This window comes from Rhinichthys klamathensis, unplaced genomic scaffold (assembly GCF_029890125.1).
Source record: "Rhinichthys klamathensis goyatoka isolate OS25496 unplaced genomic scaffold, OSU_Roscu_1.1 h1tg000271l_1, whole genome shotgun sequence".
Lineage (NCBI taxonomy): Eukaryota > Metazoa > Chordata > Actinopteri > Cypriniformes > Leuciscidae > Rhinichthys > Rhinichthys klamathensis.
The window spans coordinates 1,454,564-1,479,643 of NW_026606791.1; the positions used below are offsets into that span (position 1 = coordinate 1,454,564).

General features: G+C 37.2%; 2 protein-coding genes across 3 annotated transcripts; both read left to right on the top strand.

Moving 5' to 3' along the window:
• Positions 1–243: 243 nt before the first annotated feature.
• Positions 244–3,422, top strand: tapbp.1 (TAP binding protein (tapasin), tandem duplicate 1). Its single transcript, XM_056268405.1, has 8 exons — positions 244–429; positions 551–745; positions 1,071–1,319; positions 1,645–2,004; positions 2,097–2,420; positions 2,624–2,725; positions 2,915–2,943; positions 3,066–3,422. The coding sequence occupies exons 1-8, from the start codon at positions 369–371 to the stop codon at positions 3,075–3,077; spliced, it is 1,332 nt and encodes a 443-aa protein (XP_056124380.1). The 5' UTR covers positions 244–368; the 3' UTR covers positions 3,078–3,422.
• Positions 3,423–7,654: 4,232 nt separating this feature from the next.
• daxx (death-domain associated protein) lies at positions 7,655–24,910 on the top strand. 2 transcript variants are annotated; one of them, XM_056268391.1, is made up of 12 exons: positions 7,655–7,729; positions 8,452–8,520; positions 8,756–8,995; positions 9,223–9,591; positions 10,356–10,487; positions 10,736–10,852; positions 12,676–12,907; positions 13,087–13,256; positions 14,398–14,584; positions 14,695–15,199; positions 16,603–16,732; positions 24,046–24,910. In XM_056268391.1, exons 2-12 carry the CDS (start codon positions 8,506–8,508, stop codon positions 24,103–24,105), a joined length of 2,157 nt encoding a protein of 718 aa, XP_056124366.1. In that variant the 5' UTR covers positions 7,655–7,729; positions 8,452–8,505; the 3' UTR covers positions 24,106–24,910. The 2 variants fall into 2 exon arrangements, with proteins under 2 accessions (XP_056124366.1, XP_056124367.1); XM_056268392.1 differs by having other exon boundaries at positions 7,661–7,729; positions 8,702–8,995.
• Positions 24,911–25,080: the final 170 nt, after the last annotated feature.

Consider the following 25,080-nt stretch of genomic DNA (forward strand, 5'->3'; position numbering starts at 1 on the left):
CCATCTATGGTGACTGGTGAGTTTGGAAAAGGCTACTATTGTTGGCTCAGAGCGCCATCTAGTGGAGACTAGAAAGACTAAAATACACGTATTAGAGAAATGTATGATTCGGTGCTTTTTTCTATTTTGAGAGGTTAAACGATGTTTACATGATGATACATGAAAAATATGTCACACGATATCGGAGTATTTTCAAATGTCACAAAAATTGTTCCTGCTGTTAAAGCGCATGCGCGTAAACACGCAGTTAAACTGAAAGTGAAACGCTGGAAGCTGCACGAAAGATTTTGGGGAAATCCGACGAATGATCTTTAACACGCCAAAAGTTACAGCCGCACAGAGATATCATTTAAACTTTTAAAGCAACGATGTCTGAGATTTCGATCATATACAAGATATCTATCATCGCATTTGCATTGTGTTTTCGTGGTAAGTTTTTGCTGCCTGTTTGTAATCAAGACTACAGCTTAATACATTAAATTGTGTGTGTGATCAATGAACAGAACTCTCATAATATTTATAATCTTGCATTATCTGTCCTATCTTGCAGCTTCTGGTTCTGGGTGTCCGGTTCTGGAGTGCTGGTTTGTCCAGGAGAAGCCCGGTCATGGAGGAGGTTTCTCAGTACCAATGAGTCAAGAGAAATCTCTAATGTTCATCAGAACTGAAGCCTACAGTGAAGAGACCATATTTGATCTTCATCCTCCTGCAGACATCAGCCCGTCCAGAGTTTACTATGTGACTGGTTAGTGTCAATACAGCATGTGCTTTTAAAGACATTTGTGGAATATATAATCTCAATAATAACTCACTAAAGTCCATCTTCATGTCAAAAAATATTTTGTTTAATGTTGTGCTCACTTGGTTGTCTGTATCTACTGTTATGTTTCATATAGCATAGTAGGATGATACTGCCTGACAAATATAAATACTGTATTTAAATCTCTTTTCTACACCAACCAGATCCAACGCTACAGTCACAGACGACAGGATGACACTATAGCTCCTGTTCTAGAGTACAAAACAGATATTTGATGATAACTAAACTTTAATGCTCTGTTCTCCTCCAGATCCAGCTGGCACGTTCTGTAGTGCCGCCCTGAACCCTCCCAAAGGCTCCGTGAACAAACCAAAGTGTGAGATTAACCCTTTCATGCCTCACGCCTCCATGGTCAGATGGGCATCAGCTCTCACTGACTCCGCCCAAAGTCCAGTCTACCTGCAAGCTGATTGGTTCTCAGTGGCGGCACAAGGGCTTGACGAGCAGCTGACATTGTCCAATATTATGAGAGCGCCTTCAGCTTCTAAAGAGCCAAAAGGTACAAAAAAACAAAATTGCTCATATATTGGCAGAAGAAAATATTACATACATTACATAAAATAATAATATATACATATATTTGCATAATACATAATAATGATGTATATTATATAATAAATAACATTAATAATTATTATTATACATAGTTATACATAATCTGCTGTTTTAAATTTTATTTGCATTCCAATTTGATTTTGCAGTTCATGTATCTTATATTTTAATTCATTAAATAAGACCTACATTCTTTTTAGCCCTTCTGTTCTAATGATGGTTAAACACTTCCTTTGCTCACTATGCTTCCTATATTTCTCTCATTCCTAAAGTCATTCTCAGTGTCTCCAGTAAAACTCCTCTGGTCCGCTCTAGACTGGGAGAACCGGTTCTGTTAGACTGTGGGTTCTGGGTCGACCCGTCTTCTCCAGTTCACGGCTCTGGATTCTCTGTCGAGTGGCGTTATCAGTTTCGGGGTGAAGGACGGCTGGTCCTCGCTTACGATGGCAAGAACGATCGGTTTGCAGAGACATCAGAGACCGGAGCCGATATTGACATCACAGGCCTCTATGAAACAGGAAATGCATCTCTGATTCTGGAAGAATCTCAAGTGAGACACTCAGGAACTTACATCTGCACAGTGTATCTTCCACATCTGCTGGCTCAGGTAGCCGTGGACCTGGAGATAGTTGGTGAGATGATTAAATGCTCTGATCCTGACATACTCAAGTCAGATTTGAATAGATTATTATTTGATTTATCAAATGCACTCTTTTGTTTCCAGAGCCTCCATCTCTCTCCATCTACCCTTCTCCTCTTCCTCTGCTGGTTCCTGGGCAGCTGCTGCTGATCCAGTGTGAAGCGTCTGGTTTTGCTCCTCACACTCTGGATCTGGGCTGGGAGTTCACCGGGGCTGATGGGAAGTCCCGCTCTCTGGGTCAGGGTGGTGTAACGGGTCACAGACAGGCGTCTGATGGCACCTTCAGTCAGAGCAGTCGTCTGGAGCTGGACTCGGGGAAGATGAGGCTCGGTCGGGGTGGTGACATCACCTGTGTAGCCAAACACGACGGAGGAACACGGCGAGCTACTGCGACACTCAGTGTGATTGGTGAGTGTTACTGTCATAGACTGACACATCTTTTTCAGACAGTGTTTATGATCAATCATTAAACCTGAATAATTTCACGTCCACTTCAGTGGTGGTTATTTCAGAGTCTTTATGACAGTCTGATTCATATTTTAATTTCCAAAAGAATATTTCTGTCAGTCAGAATGTTCTGCAACTCTTGATGTGATATGTTGTTCATACAGGTGTCAGTGCTCCTTCTATTGAGGACTCTATGGCGATGGTCGCTGTTGCTCTGCTGCTTTACGGCATGATAAAGTTTCTCTACTGGACGTTCAGCTCTTCTGGTAAGTCGGTTTTCTAACATCACTGCAACACAGAAGAGCTATTTACAAGTGAACTGATGATAAAATGACCTGTTACTTTGTAAAAAATAATTACCATATTACAGTATATAGACTAGAATTGTATTTGTTATATGAAATGCCCTTGAATGTATTAAATATCCAAGCATGTTAATTTTTGTTTTCATTTAGACTCCAGTGACACTGAATTAGAGAATAAGGTAAATAAAATATTTTTTTGTTAATCACACTCTCAAATTTCATTTTTAAAATTCATCGATGCTGTCTATAGTTCTCCTGTATAACTGTCTGTCTGCTTATTTTATATCTGTCTCTTGTGTAGAAGGAGAAGTAAACCTGGACCTGGAGGTGATCCTGAAGGCTGAATAGTGTGCAGAGAAACTGCTTGTAAATAATCCTTTCAGAATAGTTGTATGTTGTGTTTCAGTCTTTGCTTAAGAATTTCAGATGGCTGTGTTTGTGTTTGGGTTGGTTATTCTCTGCAGGTATTTTTATATTAAAAGATTTGAATGATAGTTGTACAGATTCTGAAAAAAAAAGTGAATTATTTTATTTTAAATATTGCATTTAGTTTCTAGGACTCTGAATTTTAAGCGTTTGAACTTTTTTTATCAGTTGTTTAGAGATATGCAAGTGTAGTGCTTCAAATAAGTAATGAGCTGTGTGTTGAGAATCATTAGTTACCTGTCTTTCTCTCTCAAATCATGAAGTCCCTGACGGGAATCAGGCAGCAGATGGATTCAATTTAAAAAAATGAAAAGGTTTTTTATTTGTTATAAACAGTTAAAATACAGAGAATATATGTAAAGTCAGCTGATACGTGTGAAGTGAAAGTTCTGATCATCACACATCTGATCTCACATTCATGCCAAACTCACTGTTTTATTACTGTGTCTGACAAAGTAAAAAAGAAATATTAAACAGTTCTCAAACTAAAGACCCTATTTACTGTGTTATTTGTAATATTTTAATTGAATTTTCTGTTGCTAACTCAAACAAAAACAACAAAACAAAAAATGATCTTATGGGCTCTAATTTGTATAGGTCAAATTGTGTAGGTCAAATATGGCCAAGAATTTGAGTTGCTTTGTTGTGCAAACTTCTGTTTCAGTAATGTTGTCAAGCATAATAAACACTGTATATAAACATGATGTCAGAAAGATCAAACAATTATTTATAATGGAGGAAATGTCACAGGGCTTGAACAGAAATTGGTGAGTACAAAAAAAATGAATACTTTTAGAAAAAACAAAAGTCCTAATCAATAGTCAGTGCGCTCACCACACACCAGCTATAGGTGGAGTGGAGAGAGAGTGACTGCTGAAATATTTTTTCTTTCCTATAGAAAACAATTGTAGAATTAGTTTACATACTATAAAGGCAGATGTGTCTGAGACCTCATGGCCTACATGACTGACAAAGGTCAAGAACATCTGAGAAGTTTGTGTGGTCACTGAGCAGTTTTTGCTTAGTCTGGGCTTTTCCAGTAAAGAACAGGTGATGGTGAAAAGAATAAGGCCATTGTTAAGAGGTGTCACGTGCTGTCTTGCCTCTGGGAAGTGTGGAAGCTTGTTTCTGCCACAGTGTTATAAAGTCAGAATTGCGAGATATAAACTTTTAAAAGTAATTCTGACTTTATAACACGCAATTCTGACTTTATATCTCGCAATTCTGACTTTATAACACACAATTGTAAGTTAATATCTTGCAATTCTGAGAAATAAAGATGTAAAGACTCGCAATTGTGAGATAAAAAGTCGCAATTATCTTTTAAAATGTTTTATTCTGGGGCGGAAACAAGCTTCCCTAGGGAAGAGTTTATTGTCCTTGGAGAATGTTAAATTTTGCCTATATGAGAGAGGGTTGACCATCAATTGTCAGGATTTCACAATTAGAGATTAGAGACTTCTGGAACTCTGCCTCTTGAGCTTCATTTGCAAGAAAGAGATGACTTTTCTCCACAACATAAAATCGGGCTAATTCAGTGAATGGGGATTATTAGGAGGCCACCATGGCTGATAAAGGCCAATGGAAGGAATTAGGTTTGGACACCGGGACACCCCTACTCTTTACCATGGGATTTTTAATGACCACAGAGAGTCAGGACCTTGGTTTAAGGTCTCATCTGAAGGATGGTGCTTGTTACAGTACAGTGTCCCTGTCACTATACTGGGGCGTTAGGACCCACACAGACCACAGGTGAGCGCCCCCTGCTGGCCTCACTAACACCTCTTCCAGCAGCAATAGTTTTCTCAGGAGATCTCCCATCCAGATCCTGACCAGGATCAACCATGCTTAGCTTCAGTGGGCAACCAGTCTTGGGCTACAGGGTGATATGGCTGTTTATGAAAACGTGCACATGCTCACTGCTGGATAATTACTGATGTACCTGTTTTCTGCAGGCTGCTCTTTCCAACATACTTCTTCAACCACTCAATGCACACAATGCTGAAGTAATGTTTTCCGCTCTCAAGAGAAGCTCTGTTATTATTCCACTTGTTCTGAGTGATTAATCCTTGATTTGACTGGGGAAATCCATCTCATCTCCTTTCTCATCACATTTCTTGCATTATTCTGATCATCCCACTCACAGCCGTACATTTTCTGGAATGTGCACGCCTAAGGAAAAGAGACAATGTATGCAGATTGAATCAAAAATTAATTCAGAATAAAATCATCAGTCAAAAAATCACTTACATTTCTGATTTCTGATAAATGCTTTGACTCTGACTAAATTTTTAGTTTACAGTCAGAGTGAGAAAATAATGAGAAGATCAGCCATCTCTCCTTTTAGCACAACAGATTGACTCGTTTTAGAGCAGCCAATATAGAATTATTAGCAAAGCATGGGTTAGGGTTATTAGCAAAGCAACTTGTTGATCGACTTTATTCATAATTCAAATGTGATCATAAATATTTTCTGTATGCATATTTTAGTGACTGAATTATAGTATAGCTTAACCTATTAAGGTTGCAATGTCACCGCCAGGTCTTTATGCAAAACCTGTGCTCAACCTTTGCTCTACACTGCACTTGCTAGACCAAGCTGAAATATATATTTTAGTGTTTGAGGTTAAGATACTTAATTTATTTATAATTTATTTTAAAAAAATTAGCTTGATACTAAGAGACCAAACAAACCTCAAAAAGACAAAGCTTAATACAATTCCAAGAAGTCCAAACAGCAGCAAACAAAGATTATATAAACAACAGAAACCTAAAAGAAACATTAAAAAATAAAAATAAATTAAATGCATAAATAAAATATTACACAAAGGAGGTTATCATACAAATATATACCTTCAAAAGATAACAGTTAAAAACTTTTTTTTTTTTTTGGTTACGCAGGGGTTTTAACGTTCAAAAAATCTTTATGAAAAGTAAGAACGAGGGATGGTTCTTAAAGAATCTGCATTTATGTATTAAGTAACAGGCCAACAACACAATATTGTTAACCAAAAATCAACTATCATAATTTAAAGAAAAAGAAAAGTATTTTAGGCTATAGTTTTAAAATCAAAGTCAGGTATTACATATTTCAAACTTAACCAAACATAAAGGTCATCCCAGAATCTGTTTGAAAATGAATAAATTAAATGTTCCAACGACTATGTTTGCTTCACAAAAGGTGCAATCATTACAAACCAAAATAAATCTGTGTCTGAGGGACTCATTACAAGGAGAAATATCATTAATCATTTAAAACTGAACCTCTTTTACCTTTGGTAGAAATCTTGTTCTAATTTCTTTAGAAAAATCATAAACAAGATGTTTCTTTCAAACCTTAGAAGGGAAATGTTCTTAAAACTTGAATCTTACAGCTCTCCTTTGTAAAATTAAGACCAGAAATGTTTTATTGGAATCAGGCGAATAACACAAAGCACATTTTGCTGAACAAAACCATCAGGAGCAGCTTACCAAAAACAAATAACAACCACAAGGAAATTTCCTTCCCCATCCATAATGTGTACAACGGACCAGCACCTTTATCCATCCAGTCCAGAAACTTATTATTCTACAAAGAACAACTATGGGGAAAATTGCGTTTGTAGCCTATATCAGTTTCCAATATAAGAATACCTGACTATGAAAAGATCACAATTTACACTTTGGTTTTTATGATCAAAAAAGTCACACCTCAAATAAAAAGCAATGCCTCAAAAAGAATTAAACATTTTTTGAAGAAAAGTTAATAGCAGACAAAATGTTTATTTATAAGGAAAGCTTGGAGCCACAACAATTAAAGAGTCATTCATAACATCGAAATCAATTACGTTCATGCCTAAACAGATATAAACAGATGATTAACATATAACCATAGACTGTAAAAAAAAAAAAAGCAAAAAAGAAAAGAAATATATATATATATTACATATAACACAGCTATGTCCCAATACAGAGGCTATAGTGTGCACCTGTATCAGTTTTGTTTTTGGAGAAACAAAACACAAGATGTAAATTTACATTTACATTTATATTTACATTTATTTATTTATTTAACAGACGCTTTTATCCAAAGCGACTTACAAATGAGAACAATAGAAGCAGTTAAACTAACAGTAGGACAACAAAATGCAAGTGCTATGACCCTTCTCAGTTTTAATCTAACGCAGTAGCCTACACATACTTTTATATATATATATAAATAGTATAGAAGACAAAGTGTTTTCTAAATAACAAATGTAAAATAAAATAAAATGCAAAATGTAAAATGTACATCTGACTACGCCTCTGGTCTATAAATAAATTACTATAAATTGAAGAAAATACACTGAGTTATACTCATAGACGGTTACACTGCGTGTTATGATCTCCTGATCCCTGAGCGGCGCTGATAAGCATCACATGAACAACGTTGAAAACAAATCGCAGAAGAAATACGACGCGCTCAGCCAATCAGCGCTGAGATTACTGGCCCTCAGCGAACCAGCGCGTCTCATGTTGAGCTGTACATACATCCAGCGCTGAGTTTCAGGATCCGAGCGCGTAAGTTGTTTCTAATTGTCCTCTTATTGATTGATCAATAACGAGCTTTTATTAAAAGTATTTTTATGATGGGTTTGTGAATACTGTGAGGAACTTGACATGTTGAGAAGTTACTCTTTATGATCGATGTTTGAAGCTTTCAACAAATAAACGGAAGTAAGCTGTACTGAATGACCGAATTAAAGAGCTACAGTCTCCAGATCAGCAGGCAATTTAACCTAAATTATTATATTTACATCCACATAATATGAAATTATTACAGTGTCCAGATCCCATTGCCTTAGTCAAGCAGTAAATATGGTTCCTATGGAATTAGCTAAACCCTTAAAGTCCATTACAAATTTGTACCATGGTAGGCATGGTTACCGCCAAAATACCATAGTTACTGCTTTTATCGTTATCGTATGTAGTTTCGTTTATTTTTTATTACAGTGGTGACTAATACTTATTTTAGTTTTTAATATGATTTTAATGGAAAATCTATGTTAGGTAAATCAAGTCGATTGACAGTGTTAGTCATTGCATTGTTGTCATGTCCTGCATACCGGTAATTACATCCTATCCATCCGAAACAAATTTAAAGAGCATTTTTCTTTTAAGTTAATGGCTTCCCCATGTCTTTGAGAATATTTAATTTATTTTGCCATGCTATTAAATTTAATTAGACACAATTGTCTCGTACATGCTGAAATATTGCACTGATGAATATGTTGTTATTACAGGTACATACAGATTTTGGGATCTCAGTTTGGACTTTGACGCTTTTGGCCAGTTCAATGCTCAGTGCTCAAGTATGTATAAAAAAGCTGAACAAGTAAATATGAAATACACTGAAGTAGATTTTGAGATGTTAAAAAAGCACTTTGGATATGCTTGGTACAGTTACAGAGAGACTGAATCACCTAGAGTAAATGTAACTCTGTTTACTGAGTCAAAGAGTGAAATCCTAAAGAGTAACTGGTGTGTTTCCAGGTATTGGTGTAGTTGAAATGCAGGCTTGACACCTCCACATTCGTTACTCCCCAGCAAATTCGTTCTCCTCCCTTCCGGATGGCCGGAGCAGTGATGGACAGCATTGTGATCCTGGATGATGACGATGAAGAAGCTTCCACATCTGCTTCCTGTTCATATACTACGACCCGCCAGTCGAAAACGCCTCTGAAGAATCAGCTGCCACGTCCAACACACATCACACAGTCCCCGTTTGCATCTGCAAAGAAGGATGTTCATGTCCTGCAAGCGGAGAATGAAAAACTGTTTGCAGAGGTATGTTTTTTTATGAATATTTACCGAGAGTTAACTCATTTTTCATGCAGAAAATCAGCATCTTGTGCATAATATACTAACTACATATTGCAAAAATGTTTAACAGGACACCAGTTTAGAAACTTTAATATGTACATAACATTCTGGGGGGTTTCGTCCTGTAATCCTATTCAAATTATTCCTTTCTTGTCCCACTTCTAATCCAACCGTATGGTCTCATGGTCCAGTTTGTGGAACATTGCTCCAAACACTCGCAGGATCATCCAGAAGTCGTGACTTACCTGCAGAACAGACACTCTAAGGCCCTGCCGACCTTTCTGTCGTCGGTGGAGTTTCGAAACACTCTGGGCCGCTGCCTCACACGGGCCCAGGCCAACACGGGCAAAACCTTCGTCTACATTAATGAACTCTGCACCGTTCTTAAACAGCACACAGCTCGGAAGCGGAGCTCCATACAGTCTCTCCCTTCTCTGGCGAAACCTGAGGAGAAGAGCAATGGGACAAATGTAACGGAGGAGGCAGAGGTTAAAGGAGAAGAGGAAAAGCAAGAGGAGGATGAGGAATCGAAGAAAACGAAAAGGGCTTCAAGGAGACAGGTACTGTAGCAATCCATCATAACACACAGATAGATTTTATATGTTTTATATGTTGTGAAGGTCGATATGGCAGCGGTCTTGGATTTTATACTGACACTGTTGGTTTTCAGCTGGCCTTGGTTCTGGAATTATTTTTCCATTCATTTTCTCCATAGGGAATTTTAATTTCCTCCATTTCAATAAAAGTCTTCAGTAAAGAGTTTGCATGCTGTGTTCCAGTTAAAGTGGGATGTGAGATATTCCTATTTGAAATCAACAACCTCTGACCCGTGAAAGTGTTTTATTGCATGAATTACGATGTCTGACTTGTATCTTTTAACACACTTTTCAAAGTAGAAAAATAGAAGGTAAATAGAATGCAGAGTAAGTCATGAAGCAAACCAATCATTCAAACTTATATTTAAAGCAAAAAAAAGTGTAAAGAACAAATGTACAACACTGTATTTTATTTTATTAGGGATTGTACTATTTATCTAATCAAGCATGTAACTAAATAAAAAATGACAGTACAATATAAACAATATTCCATTTATGCAAATAAATAAGTAGGCTATAGTATCATATATGAATACTTAAAATATCTGTTCATGTGTTAGGCTTGTTAAAAAAAAAAGTTTATTTGTTATTGCTAAAAATAACAAATAATAAAAAATGAATGGGATTTATTTCTGGAAACGCAACTTTAGTTTTCTATACTTGTGCACATTGAAATTATTTGAGGGATTTAGTACATGTAATTTGTGTTCTCTCATGTTCTGTTTCAGTTAGCTTACCTGGAAAACCTGTTGAAGGTGTATAATGAGGAGATCCGCCGGCTTCAGGAGAGAGAGCTGAGTGTGGACGATCTGGAGAAGGAAGACTCGAGTTATATTCAGGAGCACAAGCTCAAACGCAAGGTGAGTCTGTTTCTTCTTGTTTTATAATTCTTCGTCTCGCTGATTTAGCTCGAATAAATCCATTGCGGAAGTTGTAGCTTGTTTTTCAATAAATGGTCTTATTGGAATGGACAGGAAGTTTGAGTTCTGGTTTGATTCCTCATGATATGTTTTAATGCAGTCAAACTACATTGAAATAATGAGATTTTATTGGGTTTTATATGGTCTTGTTCTGAACTTTATCTTTAATGCTCTTGTTGTGGTCTCAGATGATGAAGATCTATGAAAAACTGTGCGAGCTGAAGGGCTGCAACACGCTGACGGGTCGAGTGATCGAGCAGAAGATTCCCTACAGTGGAACACGCTACCCAGAAATCAACAAAAAGGTTTTTCTTTTGCTTCTGAATTCACGTCCCTTGAGATCAGTTCTCATATGCCACATACACACTGAAAAGTTTCAAAAGTGAAAACCGTATCTAAAGCGGGAGTGAGTCCCCTAAAGTATCGTTCCATGTGTGTATGGAACATGAGTCGCTCCCGAAACCGTGATGATTGACACTGTGATGGTAGCCATAGCAATGTTCAGTTGTCTCGTGTGTTTGGTATCCCCTGTTCTGACCAAAGAAATATTACAGTGACAAAATACTCTTTATGTTCAGCAATTTTAATTAAAGCTTTGAGTCTTGAAATGTCCTGTTCAAACAGTAACTTACACTAGTGCCTTGAATACTGTTTGTGAATGTGCAACAGAAGTCAAGCCCGTATTCTCTAACCAGTAACCACAATAGCAACCAAAGTAATAGTTCATCCGTCAAATCTTCATTAACCGACAGCAGCTTTTACTGTATATCTGTGTGAAGAGCGAGCATTTGAGTCACGCCATGCATGAAGCCACTCCGGATGGAGAAAAGTGACTGTATTTAAAACCTTTAGATGACACACAGTTCATATCTCCATCGCTGTAAGTTACCGAAACCACACATGAAAACACAACACACAGTTGTGGGGTCTCTCACACTGTATGACGGGACAGACAACTAGTTTTCCAGGTCCGTTCTCACAGCGCGGGTTTTCCGAGATTGCAGTTGTGAGTCCTGAAAATGTACAGGTGTGAGTTCGGTTCTAGAATGCAGTTATCACTGCCGTAAATAACCATATTGTGTGTGAACGTAACCGTATTAAAGGGGTCATATAATGCCATTTTTGTACAAGCTAATATGATTCTTTAGGGTCTAAATTAAAAGTTTGTAATATACTTTAATTAAAAATTCTCATTAGTATTGTAAGAAAACAGTTATTTAACCTGGTCAAAAACCAGCTTTATACTGACCCTCGTTTATAAAGCAGTCTGGTGAGAAATGATTCGCGCAAACATGAGAGCATTGACGTTGCTCGTGGGGAATATTCCCTTCGAAAACAAACTCAGCCACTGCGTCTTCAGCGGTTCAGATTTGGGAACATTAAAATGACTGCTGTGTTCGTTATTACACCCAAGAACAGAACACCACAATCGCTTAGACGCCATTCTGCTCATAGACAGTGCTCCAGCATATCAACAATGACCACGCCGGTCCGCGCGGACTATGATTGACAGCTGGCTCACGAGCGAGGGCGGGTCTGTGTTGAAACGCGGCTGTCAATCAACAATCGCGGGAGGGGCGTCCGACCGTGTGACGTCGAACGGCTCGATTTGAGGCAGGGGAAAACATATAAGGAGATTAAAACAAAAACACTGGATGGATTTTTATCATTTTATGATGGTTGTGTACAGACACTGCCAACACACATTTCAGTACAATCAACTTGTAAAAGTGCATGTACCATTATATGACCCCTTTAAGGACTCAAATACAGGACTAACAAACCGCCATCTGTTGCTGTGTGAACGTGGCCTAAAAGGTGAACTGACAAACTTGAGGCAAAAATGCCAAAGAAAGTGACAAAAATGTGTTTATTAATTAAAATTGAAGTAGTACATTACATTTATAAAAGTATCTTTTTATTGTAATAATTTCCTACATTTATTCAGATAGATTTTTTTTTAATCTCGAAGTGTGGTTTTTTATGGCTAGATGAAAGACACCCTCATAAAAATTGCTCATGCACTGGAATGAAATCCCAGGGGATATATTCATAAAAGAATGAATATTTATCTATATTTTTCCTTTGTTTTCATATATTACCATCTGCTTTTCTCTTTGGTTTGTAGATCGAACGCTACATTAACAGTACAGAAGCTTTTCACAATCCTCCGGACTACACGGATATCCTGAAGGTGGTGCAGCGCGCCAACGAACGCTACAACCTCCAGCTCGCCCGCAAACAGATGACCCAGATCGCTCAAGAAGCCTTCCGAGAGACGGGCAACAAACTGCAGGAGAGACGACACCTTGACATGGTCTACAACTTTGGCTCCCACCTTACGGATTCATACAAACCTAGTAATTCAATTTAATTACCATTTAGTTCAGCTAGAGAAGATAAGGAAGTCATATTGTATTAGTCTGATGCTCTGCTTCTTTGATGCCTCAAACTCATCAGTGTTTTATGTACATTTCTGGATTGATGTGATCGTAAGTTAATAATGCAAGCTCCATTGATTTTCCCTGTGTTTTTCCAGCGTTAGATCCTGCACTCGTTGACCCAACACTGCATCGCAGACTACGCTCCAATAGAGACACGGCCCTCAGCAGCCTGGAGGAGGTGATCAACAAATACGCTAATAAACAGGAAGACATGGAGGTCGAGGAAATGAGGAAAAGACAAGAGCGAGAGAGACTGAAGAAAGAGGTAAAAGAACAAAGTACATTCTTATTGTTCATTTTGTTTTAAAAATCTACAGAGAACTAGAGGAATATTACTGATTCAGATATAAAACCAAACTGAAATGTTATGCTTAAAATGTAATGAAATGCTTGTAATAAATTAAACATGAATTTAAAAATGTAAAAATATCAAAATGTAATAAATAATCAAGTTAAATTCTTTCTTAATGCAAAGATATTGTTTAATTTATAAAAAAAAAGATTAATTAAATAACTAAGAAAATGAATTAATTAAAAAAGAATTGAATTAATTTTAATGAATATTTTTCACTTTTTTAGAAGTTATTTAATTATCTTATTTATTAAAAGTGAAAAAGATCCATTAAAATTAATTCAATTCTTTTTAAAATAAATTATGAGGATATTAAGTGTTTAATGTAATTAAAACCATTAATTTGAGTCATTTTAGTATATCGGAAATATTAGTAATATTTCACCATTCATATTTTTATTATTAAGATTGATATAAGTCTATTTACCTTTTATTTCATCAGAATTATTATTATTTTTATTAGATATAGAGGTATCTTGACCTAAATTGCCAAGTACAATGAAAATGTTTAAAGCAATACGTAAAATAGTATTTTTTTTGTTATCAAGGCAGGTTTACCATGGGTTTTTAATAAATATTTAATTAGTTTTATTCATACTTAACGATATAACAATATAAGTTATAAACAGCAATATGTAGTATCTACATTTTTAGAACAATATAAAGTTTATATAATTTGAAAAAGTTTAAAAATTATATTTTAATTAACACATTAAATAAATATAATATTAATATAATAATATTATAAATAATAATAATATTGTTTAATTAACTTATCGTTAATTAACAAATTTTGCTGTGTTGTTGATTCTGGATGCACTTAGTCGAAGACCGAAAATGCTTTTTAAAAATTATTTATTTATTGTTTTAAATGAGCTTTTACTCGTATGATTGTATTAATATTAGACTTTTTAATTAAATTCAATATTTTTAATGATACTGAATTAAAAAAATAAAATAACCCCAATTTGATTGAAAGTAACAGCCGTTTTTCTCTTTCAGCCAAAAACTATGAGCAATTTTAAATCTGTTTTTCCTTCCTTCACGTTTGCAGGCACTTAATGGGCAGCAGGGTGACAGCAAAGAAAAAGAAAAGGAGGAAAAAGAGGAAACAGAAGAAAAAGAGGAACAGGAAGCAAAAGAGGAAGAAGAGGAGGAGGAAGAAGATGAAGAAACGGATGATTCCTCTGATCCTGATATTGAAGAGGAGATCCAAGCCAGTCAAGAACAAGTTGGTCCAGGTATGAAGTGAATAAATCTTCATCTCCGTCATCTAAAACCTTGTTTCTTATATTCAATGTGTCCACTTCATGGTGAGAAAACTAATTTCTCCTTTGCTGATGTGTTTCAGATGATGACGAAGAGGACATCGAAGAGGAGCAGTTAAACAACAGTGACAACGAACAGCCAATCAATGAGAACTCTCCTCTGTCAATCAAATCATCCGTACAGGATACAGAGGAAGATCCGGGCGACGAGGACCAGCAGTCTCCGGCCAGCAGCACACATGAGGCAGGATCTGTGGAAACACACACTAACGGCAGACTTGATAAACAAAGCCCTGTGTCCACAGAGGACATCAGTCAGTCAGAGACAATGGACTTTTTGCCTACCGTCAAGGCAGAATCTGTTTCCACTAATCACACTAAACCTGTTTCGAAAAGCACCAGTATCTCCACTGAGACTGTCTCCACCAATCGGGGCTCATCGCCAACCCCCATGAGATCAGCCAACTGCAGTCCTATACCTCCAACAAGCCCGTTACTGATCGACGAGACGGGCAACTACAGGAAAAGAAAACGCACCTCGACTGACAAACAAACTGCCGCCTACAATGGGAAATGCACACGGGACAGGTAAAACTGAAGGAATTGTACAAACTTACAATGACAATGTGTTTGTTTAATCACTTACTATTAAAGGGGTTCTTTTATGCTTCATTCTTTAGTGTGTAGTGTTGCTGTTCGAGCATGAAAAAGGTCTGCAAAGTTACAAAGCACAAAGTCACTCCAAAGGGACTTATTCACTGTATCAGTGCGCACTGTGTCTGAAGTCCCTGAAACGCCTCGATTGTAGCCTTGAGTTCTCTTCCGGGAACAAACCTCACAATGTTCCTCGTTTAAATAATTCTTGCTCAAGGTATAGAGCAAAAAATGGGCGAGGCCTTGTTGAGTTGCGTTAGTAGTGTGTTGAAACTCGCAGTTTTGGTAAGGGGCGTGACATTTACAAAACACACTTAAAGTGGTTGACCAATCACAGCACACTGGTCCAGCGGACCAATCAGAGCACATTGCGCTTTTCAGAAGGAGGGGCTTCATAGAAACAAACTGAACAGAGCGTTACTGACAGACTGGGAAGAGAGGTGCTGCAACAAGGTAATATATGGGGAAAATAATGCTTTTTTAAACATTCAAGCATGAAAACCTATAATTGTAGAGCCCAAAAACAAAATCAAGACTTTGAAAATGTCCCATTTAAATAACTATTTAAGCTATTAACTTTTTAATTGAGCTTAAAGAATATCTTATTTTAATGTTTTTTTACCATTAATACCATTAATATTTTTATCACCATTAATACTTATTTATTTGCAATGATATATATATATATATATATTTTTTTTATCAGAATATTTTTTTTACCAAACTTGGCCTATGTTGCCAAGTACAAAAAAAAAAAAAATCAAGGCAGGTTTTTCCTAAAAATGTTATTATAATTATTAATTTTGAACAAAATGTTTTGATGAACAAAGTTTCTGAAGACTGTTGGCCATTTTTTCTCTGCATACAATTAAACAATCTAATCAAAAGCACCATGAATGTCATTGAGGTCCACACAACTCATGGATTATATTCAGTCATTTTAAACCATTCGATGGTTTTCTGTGAGAAACGGACACATTATTAATATTTCATGGACTAATATTTCAGTCAGTCACATTGAGCGGGATATTGAACTGGATCATTGTGTGAGTTGAACTTGAGAACCAAATCATTCAGACTGTTTTTTCAAAGCAGATCATGGGATTTCACTGAAAAGAACTTATTCAAAAGAATGACTTGTTCATGTTTTTGGCATTGCCATGTCTCTCGAGAACTTGCCATTCTGCGGATGTCAAAATGCTGATCTGTGGACGTCAGATTTTTCTCCTTTTGTGTTCCTCAGAAGAAAGAAAGCCATACGGGTTTGGAACAACATGGCAGTTTTAGGTGAACTGTTACTTGTTTATGCAGTGCTGTTTTTCTCATGTTTACCTCAGTGATATTCCTCTGGATATGGGTGTGATCATCTGCTCTGAGCAGGAAGACTTAACCAGGAAGAGGACAAGGACTCCGACGAAGGACATGGTCAAGAACTCGAGAGCCACACCACCGCCGAAGAGAAATAAGGTGACTGTGTGTTTGCATCGCATTGAAAAACTTCAGTAAATCCATTTGAATCTGTTGAATTGCATTTGCATGTTATTACACTATTCCAGCAGCAAAAAGGCTGATTTTACCAGCTCAGAATATTTTAGCATGACTGTATAGACCAGGGGTGTCCAATCCTGCTCCTGGAGGGACACTGTCCTGAAACAAAAGACTATAAAAGTACACAAGATGCGTCACTCGTATTGTTTTTTGGAGAATTTGATGTTTCCCCATTCAAAAAGATTGGAGCTGCTATCCACCTTATTCTTCGCCCGTTCTATTTCCCATGATTCATAGCGGGTTCAACTGACTAAACGGTTTTCTACTTCCGGTTGAAGTGTTTGTTTACATAGAATGCTAGCACTCGCGTAAAGGCTGCGGTGATAGATTGTAGTTATTAAAGTATAAGATAATTATTCTGTCAAGATGGGAAGTAGTCGGTGGCTACACACCGCTGATGAAATCACAAAAGATCGTGAAGGCGACCGTATCAGAGTGCTACATCCCTCAAAATTGACAGGTTGGGTGGATGACATGAAGCTTTGGCCAGGAGTTAGCCATATTGACATTATTAATTATTTAATTTTTTCGGAGGGTGTAGATCATGAGGAGATGCGCAATTACAAAAGCACAGAGGCCTTCAATTACTTCTTTAGTAATAAAGTCGGCCGCATTTCCTTACTGAAGCACGGAGACTATGTATTTTTGAAAGCAGAGGTAGACAGAAGTCAAAGTGCTAATCAGCCTAAGCTTATTGCTTGGGTTATGCTGCAGCAGTCGGGGGTGATAGAGACTGCCGGATGTTCATGTATTGCTGGATTAGGGCGATCGTGCAGTCATGCATCAGCTATCCTTTGGAAGGTATGAAGAAAAGAAAAAAGTTCATTTTGTTTTTATCTGTGATTTAATAAAAAATAACGTGATCAGATCACATTTGATGCATGTTTTTTTCGATTTAGTTTAGCGATGTGGGGATGACACAATCTGAAACACATGGCAAAAGCATATAGAGCAGATTCTGGTAACGTTTTAGGTGAATGTGCTCATGACAGGTTGAGAATGCAGTTACTACCGGGAAGACAGGGCTTGCATGTACAGATGAGCAGCGCAGGTGGAATGCAGGGACAGTCAGGAACCTTGAGCCAAAACGACTGAGGGACATAAATTTCAGCCACCACAGGGCAGGAGATGAATTTAGCATTAGTGTGTCAGGTGCTCAGCCATTACCAAACACCCCACAATATATGTCACAAGCAGAATTGATAAATAATGTAGACAAAGACCCAACAAAGCCACTTTTCTTGTTAAAAAACAGTCTATTGGGCAAGTGTTACAGTGTAAAACCAGTAGAGCAACCTTGTAGCCTTGCAAATACTGCAGTAGATGCAAGATTTTTAAGACCCCATCAAACACATGCTGGTTCTGATCTCACATGTGAGACATGTAAAAGTTTCTATGAGTTGTATGTTCAAGTGAGCTGTGCACAGGCTTCTACTTTAGAATCTGAAACAAGGGAGCAGAGTTCTTCCGATTTGTGGCACAATGCAAGAAAATTGAGAATAACTGCAAGTTCAGCTAAAAAGGTTCCTTCTAGAGCATCCACCAATCCTGATAAGTTTATGGCAGAGCATCTGTACCCCTCCTTTCGTGGCAACTATGCCACAAACTATGGTAAGGAGAATGAGGTGGTTGCTGGTAATGCACTTCGAGAGCAAGGCATGAGTATTACACACAGGGGCATCGTTGTTAGTGTCACAGAGCCATGGTTGTCAGCCAACCCAGATGGGGTAATTGACTCATCTGTCCTACTCGAAATAAAATGTCCCGTCCCAAGTAAACTCCATTCTACCCTCTTGGATCAACTTGACCATAACTGCAGTGACATCAAGCTAGTAGATGGAGTACCACAACTTCAGAAAACCGGTAGTCGAGGATATTACATGCAGATACAATTAGGCATGTTTTGTGCCGGTCTGAAGATGGCCAAATTGTTTATCTGGAGCCCAATTGACACAGTTATGTTCACTGTACCATTTGATGAGCCCTATGTTCTGGAGAGGGTAGGACATCTGAAGAGATTTTATTTCTCAACAATGTTGCCCCAGCTTGTGGATGAATTTGTTGGTCAGCGACTGAAACTGCAGAACAGATACATGAGCATAATGAATTAATAGAAAATATCCCTCAGAAACATTTAGTTCAAATCACAAAACAACTGTTAGGTGCTGCTGCTGTTAACAGTATGAAAAGTAATTTTTTTACCCAAACAATTTTATACATGTAAAAATGCTGAGCATAAGTATTGTTGTACATAAGTGAATATTTATGAATACATAATGTTGTTCATGTAAAATTGTATGCAAATCTGATAAAATCTATTGTACACAAACTCAAATAATAACAACAAATTTCTTACAGATTCAGATTATTTTATTTAATGCCATATCAGCATTCAAAGCTATTTTCATGACAAATTCAATTACAAAAATACAAATATCATATATATATATATAAAAAATATAAAAAAAACAGTAATTCATATTATACAAGATTTTTTGAATTAACATGACTATCCAAAACCATTTCAGGCTAAATTTCATACAAAGAGTAAATATAAACAGTCAAAAATTAAAAAAGGCAGCGAGTGTCAATATGAAATATACAGGAGCAATTTATGTAGATGTGTAAAGTGTGTGTGTGTGTGTGTGTGTGTGTGTGTGCAGATGAAACTACAACCTCAGAACATCACTGTTTTCACTTATTAGGGGTTGTTCCAGCTGCTTTTAAACATGCTGTTGTGCAACCACTTTTAAAAAAGAAAAATTTGGATCCTTCAGTTTTGTCTAATTTTAGACCCATTTCTAAACTTCCATTTTTATCTAAAGTTTTGGAGAAGGTAGTTTTTAATCAACTTCAATCATTTTTAGATGAATTTAGTATTTACGAAAAATTCCAGTCTGGTTTTAAACCCCGCCACAGTACCGAAACTGCCCTTCTAAGAGTTTATAACGATCTTCTCTTAGCAGTCGATTCAGGAAAATCTGCTGTTTTAGTGCTCTTAGACTTGAGCTCTGCCTTTGACACCGTCAACCACTCTATCCTCTTATCCCGGCTCAAACAAAGTGTTGGCATTACGGGCTTAGCCCTTAAATGGTTTGAATCATATCTGGCAGATAGGAGTTTTGCTGTCCACCTTGGGAATTGCTCTTCATCGGTTGCTCCTCTTTCTTGTGGGGTCCCCCAAGGTTCCATTTTGGGACCTATGCTCTTCTCTTTGTATATGCTGCCATTAGGGTCCATTTTTAAAAAACATAACATTTCTTTCCACTGCTTTGCTGATGATGTTCAAATTTATTTGCCTGTAAAAAACAATGAGAAGGATAATCTTCAGCCTTTGCTGAACTGCTTGAGTGAACTAAAAATTTGGTTGAATCAGAACTTTCTCTCTCTAAATGATAATAAGACTGAAATTGTTGTGTTTGGTCGTGCGGTACATTATAATGTCTGTGTAGATGCTCTTGGTATTTTAGGATCACATGTTCGACCTTTTACCAAGAATCTGGGTGTGATTTTTGATAATGCTTTTAAATTTGATAAACAGATTAGTTCAGTTGTTAAAACTAGTTTTTTTCAGCTGAGGCTTCTGGCGAAGGTCAAGCAATACCTGCTACGCAAAGACTTTGAAAGAGTCATACATGCTTTTATTATGTCCCGTTTAGACTACTGTAATTCTTTGTATGTTGGATTGGAGCAGTCATCCCTTCGTCGGTTACAGTTAGTCCAGAATGCAGCAGCTAGACTTCTAACCGGGACTAAAAAGCGCGACCATATTTCACCAGTCTTAGCCACGCTGCACTGGCTTCCTGTTTGTTTCAGGATTGAATTTAAAATTGTACTAATGGTTTTTAAAATTTTAAATGGGTTGTCACCGTCTTATTTAACGGAGCTCTTACATTTCCATACACCTGTCAGAGCACTGAGGTCTTGTGATCAGTTGCTCCTCGATGTGCCCAGATCTAGGTTGAAGAATAAAGGTGACAGAGCCTTTGCAGTGGCTGCTCCACACCTCTGGAATAGTTTACCTATTCATGTAAGGAAAGCTCGGACCATTGTAACATTCAAGTCCTTGCTTAAGACCCATTATTATGCCTTGGCTTTCAATTCAAGTTGAGCTTTGATATCTTGACCTATTGTTGCTTATTTTTATTGTATATTGTGTATTGTTTGTGTATTTTTATTTTAGTTTATTTTTTATCTTGAATTTTGTTAAGCACTTTGGTCAATCATGGTTGTTCTTAAACGTGCTATATAAATAAACTTGAACTTGAACTTGAACTATTACTCACAGATGAGATCACCCCTTAAGTTTGCGAGGGCCGCACAGATTCTGAGGATTTTTTCAATTTTGGGGGTCATGTTTATTGGTATTACTTGAGACAAGATCTTGTATACTTTAAGTCGTCTGATTGCTCTCTCAACATGAATCCGAACATTTGCAATCCTGCGAGATGCTGTGACTTGTTCCTCAGTTAGCTGGGCACCCCCTCTAGTGAAAGCAGGCAGAACCAATTTGACCCTTTTTTCAAACAGCAAATCACGAACCAAGAACCCACGATCTGCCATGACTTCGTCTCCAGGCTTTAAATAGTCCAAGATACCAGAGTTCATAGTGATATATTTGTCACTGGCACGTCCTCCATATCCAGTTGAGATAAACATGATTAAGCCACATGGGGCAACAGCAACAAGGTATTTGATTGTGTTGTGCGAGTAGTAATGGCTGTAGGACTCCCCTCTAGAGTCAAGATTTTTCGCCTTCTGTAATAAACTTTCGCTGCAGTCAATGACACAGGTAGTGTTGGGAAAAAACTTCTTGAATGCAGTTGGCATAGTGGCCTTAATGGTTTCTTTTGGGAGCCAGATAATAAGAGGGCGCAAGACCTCCTCCATTTTATCAATCCAGAAGGAGATAACCTTACTGGCAACACTCTGAGACACATGAAACTGCCTACCAAGGTCACCCAGCACACGATTTAATTTCAATTTTATCAGTGTCATTAGTATCTGATCACGCACTGACAAAACAAAAGCCCTTTCAGCAAATCCATCTAAGGTGGAAACAAGAGAGTTGAAGGTTTCCAGTGAGACTCCAGTGTAGAGGAATGAATCGGCATCACTCTGAAGCATGGAGTAGCTGAAATCTTCAGTTTGTGTTGTGGCATCTTTGGCTGTCTCATCAGCACCCTGCTGTTCACCATAGTTGTGGTCCCAAAGCAATGGATCTTCCCACTGGGTGGAAATAGTGCTGTATGATACTTGTGGCACTTCAGGTATGCCCTCATCCTCCTGGTCTGTCACTTCTGCTGTTGCTGTAAAAAAAAAAGAGCACATAGGCTACATGTTAAACTCTTTCTGTCCATGTTTCTCACACTGACAACATTATAGTAAAAGCTTATGATAAATGGTGATGGAAGCTCTTCCTCGCTCAGGCTAACAACTACCTAGCCCACATAAAGATAGCACTCATATAGCATTAAACCTACAGTAACATTCGGTGGACAAAGGCATAAACCATTAATGGCCATGTTTTTAACATATTTACTCATAAATGGCATATTGTTAAAAAAAAAAACTGTAGGTTAGACTGCCCACAGATAACAAGAATATTTCAGGCCGGTGGAGCTCGTAAAAATGTAAACACATTATGGGCATATAATGGGCATATTATTACATAATGGGCATAGTGTTACATAAAATTATTACATATTATCCACATAATGGGCATATTATTCATAAAATGTAGGTTAGACTGCCCACAGATGACACGAATATTTCAGGCTGGGGCATATTGATTGTAAAAATATAGGTTAGGCTGCCCACAGATAAAATAAATATTTTGTAAAATGTAAACAACCGGAGGTAGCTAACGTTAACTCAACAGAATTCAACATTAAAAGTGGCTTACCTGTCGCTTCGACACGAACAATTGCACGTCTCTTCTTCACCACTGGTCTGTCATATCCAAGGTATAATTCCGGGTTGGGATGGTCATCCGTGGGGCGTTTGTCAACAAAATGATGCGAGCAGACGTACACCTTTTTCGGTGGATGTTTCAGTTTTAGCGCAGCTAACCACTCTAAATGTCTACACTCTGGCATTGAATGTAGCTGATACGGAACCGGACACGGACATTCTCTCCTTCTTATCTTATGCTCGAAGCACTCAGTTTCTAAAAAGTTTTGTATCTTCTTTGAATTGTTAAAACAACCAACAACAGCACATGTGGAACCTGAACTCATTCTCTCTCTGCTAGTAACTTACCGGTCGATCGCTACGAACCGGAAGTTGACAACCGGAGTCGTCGTCATGGCAGCGCGCATTGTTTAGAGCAGAATAAGGTGGATTGCATGCCCGAGAGGCGTTTCAAAGATGGCCGCCGAGTGGAGTGAAATGACTTGTCTGAGGGGCTGTTTACACGACACCGTTTTCTACCAAAATCGTAAAACTTTTTATGTGTTTTGGCCGTTCGTTTACACGACTACAGTGTTTTGGGTGCCTGAAAACGCAAACTTTTGAAAACGGGTTTTAAAGCGCAAGTTTTTGAAAATGGTCTCCGTGTAAACAACAAAAACGATGAAAAACTCATGACGTCATGCACATTCGTATTACATATTCAATCTATAGTTGTCACTCGCATGTGTGGGATACTTAGTCTTTACAATGGCAGGTGCTGTATAAAGGTTCTAGATCACATCGAATTTTTAACTCTTAACTTTAAAAAAAAAAACGTTTTTTTAGCTACTGAAATTCTTTTCGCAAAGTCGTTTTGTCAGCTGAAAATTCGTTGTTAAACAGCAGTACAATCCATTGAACGCAATAGTGTCTCTCACAGCCTCGTTTTCATTCCTGTCGAGAATTAAAAAAGGTCTATTGCATTGCAACTTTCTCAGCCATGTGAATAGTCACTGCACTGTTATTTTAGTATGATAAATATAGTTTTATAGTATTTATTAATATTTTTATTGAAGTTTTAGTAATTTTTTTTTTTTTTAAATGTCATTTTTATATTTATTTGAGTAATTAGTACTTACACTTAAATCTAACGAAAAAATTACAAATGTTGCTTTGGCATCTAACTGAAATATTTACCGAAGTATACCTGAAATTTCAATTTCAATCAAAATTAGTTTCAATTACCATAAATGTTTTTATTAGTTTAAGTTTACAATAATAATACAGCATTACAGGCCCATTACTCAAAGAACTAACTCCTGTGGTTGATGTGTTGACAGGTGAACGTGGCGACTCAGTGCGACCCAGAGGAAGTGATCGTTCTCTCAGATTCAGAGTGAACTGCCGTCACAGGGTACTCAACTGGCATCTCAGACAGCTTCCTGTTCCAATAGTGCCTGCTAATGTGAACTTAGAACAAAAAATGTTTCTTTTATTTTGGACTGGTTCAATCAGCTTTTGAATCACCGCCACTTGCCACTGTTTACTTTTTATACAAGGGAAAATGGCATGCCGTTATTCATTCTGGCTTTTTAGAGGTATTTTGGTATAATGTAAATGGGTCTTGCCTCTAAATATTCTTACCCCGGGGAGTTATCTTGTATTGTATTTATGGTTTTAGTTTGAGGGCTTAGATGCAATCCTCATTTGTGCCAAGAGTCATTAGGGGAAGTGAGCTTTCCCTCCTCAAGTCAATAAATGCTCTAATGTTGTGTAGTGTTTGACTTACATGTTGATTACTTTGTACAGTGCACTGTGGATTTTTTAAGCAGCTGTAGAAATAATTTTCCACATTAAGTTATGAGCTACTTGACATGCTCCAACTCATAAGCATAGGAATGTTTGTTTTCATATTAAGTCTTAAATGAATAGTTTACCCAAAAAAATAAAAATTCAGACATTAATAACTTCCCCTTATGTTTTTTTTCTTCTTCTTCTGTGGAATACAGAATAAAGCAGTATATAGATTTGCAATGACTTGAGTGGGTAAATGTTGAGCGAATTTTTCTTTTTGGGTGAACTATCCCTTTAATTGGCCTCAGGTGACAAAGCACAATAGTTAAGTGTCTTCCTACACTTGACGTTAGATATTGGAATTATTTCTGTAAACTGCTGATGATTGATCCATTAAATTGATCAATATTGTCATATTAAAAGTTGTTTTTAATTGCGCTGCTTAACTAATTGAGAATTTAACTGGCATGAGAAAAGACAAGGTACATTAAGAGAACATATTAAATCTGTTGTAGAAAGTTCTACTTTTTATATTAATAACAGAGTTTGTTCGTATCATTCTAAGACGTTAATTATTTATC

Excerpts from the sequence above, each read along its gene's own strand:
- tapbp.1 (XM_056268405.1), top strand. The coding sequence starts at position 369 with ATGTCTGAGATTTCGATCATATACAAGATATCTATCATCGCATTTGCA. Across the intron at positions 2,005-2,096 it reads CGTGGACCTGGAGATAGTTG|AGCCTCCATCTCTCTCCATC; the intron begins GTGAGATGATTA and ends TTTTGTTTCCAG. Across the intron at positions 2,421-2,623 it reads TGCGACACTCAGTGTGATTG|GTGTCAGTGCTCCTTCTATT; the intron begins GTGAGTGTTACT and ends TTGTTCATACAG.
- daxx (XM_056268391.1), top strand. Across the intron at positions 8,996-9,222 it reads ATGAAAAACTGTTTGCAGAG|TTTGTGGAACATTGCTCCAA; the intron begins GTATGTTTTTTT and ends CTCATGGTCCAG. Across the intron at positions 12,908-13,086 it reads TACGGATTCATACAAACCTA|CGTTAGATCCTGCACTCGTT; the intron begins GTAATTCAATTT and ends GTGTTTTTCCAG.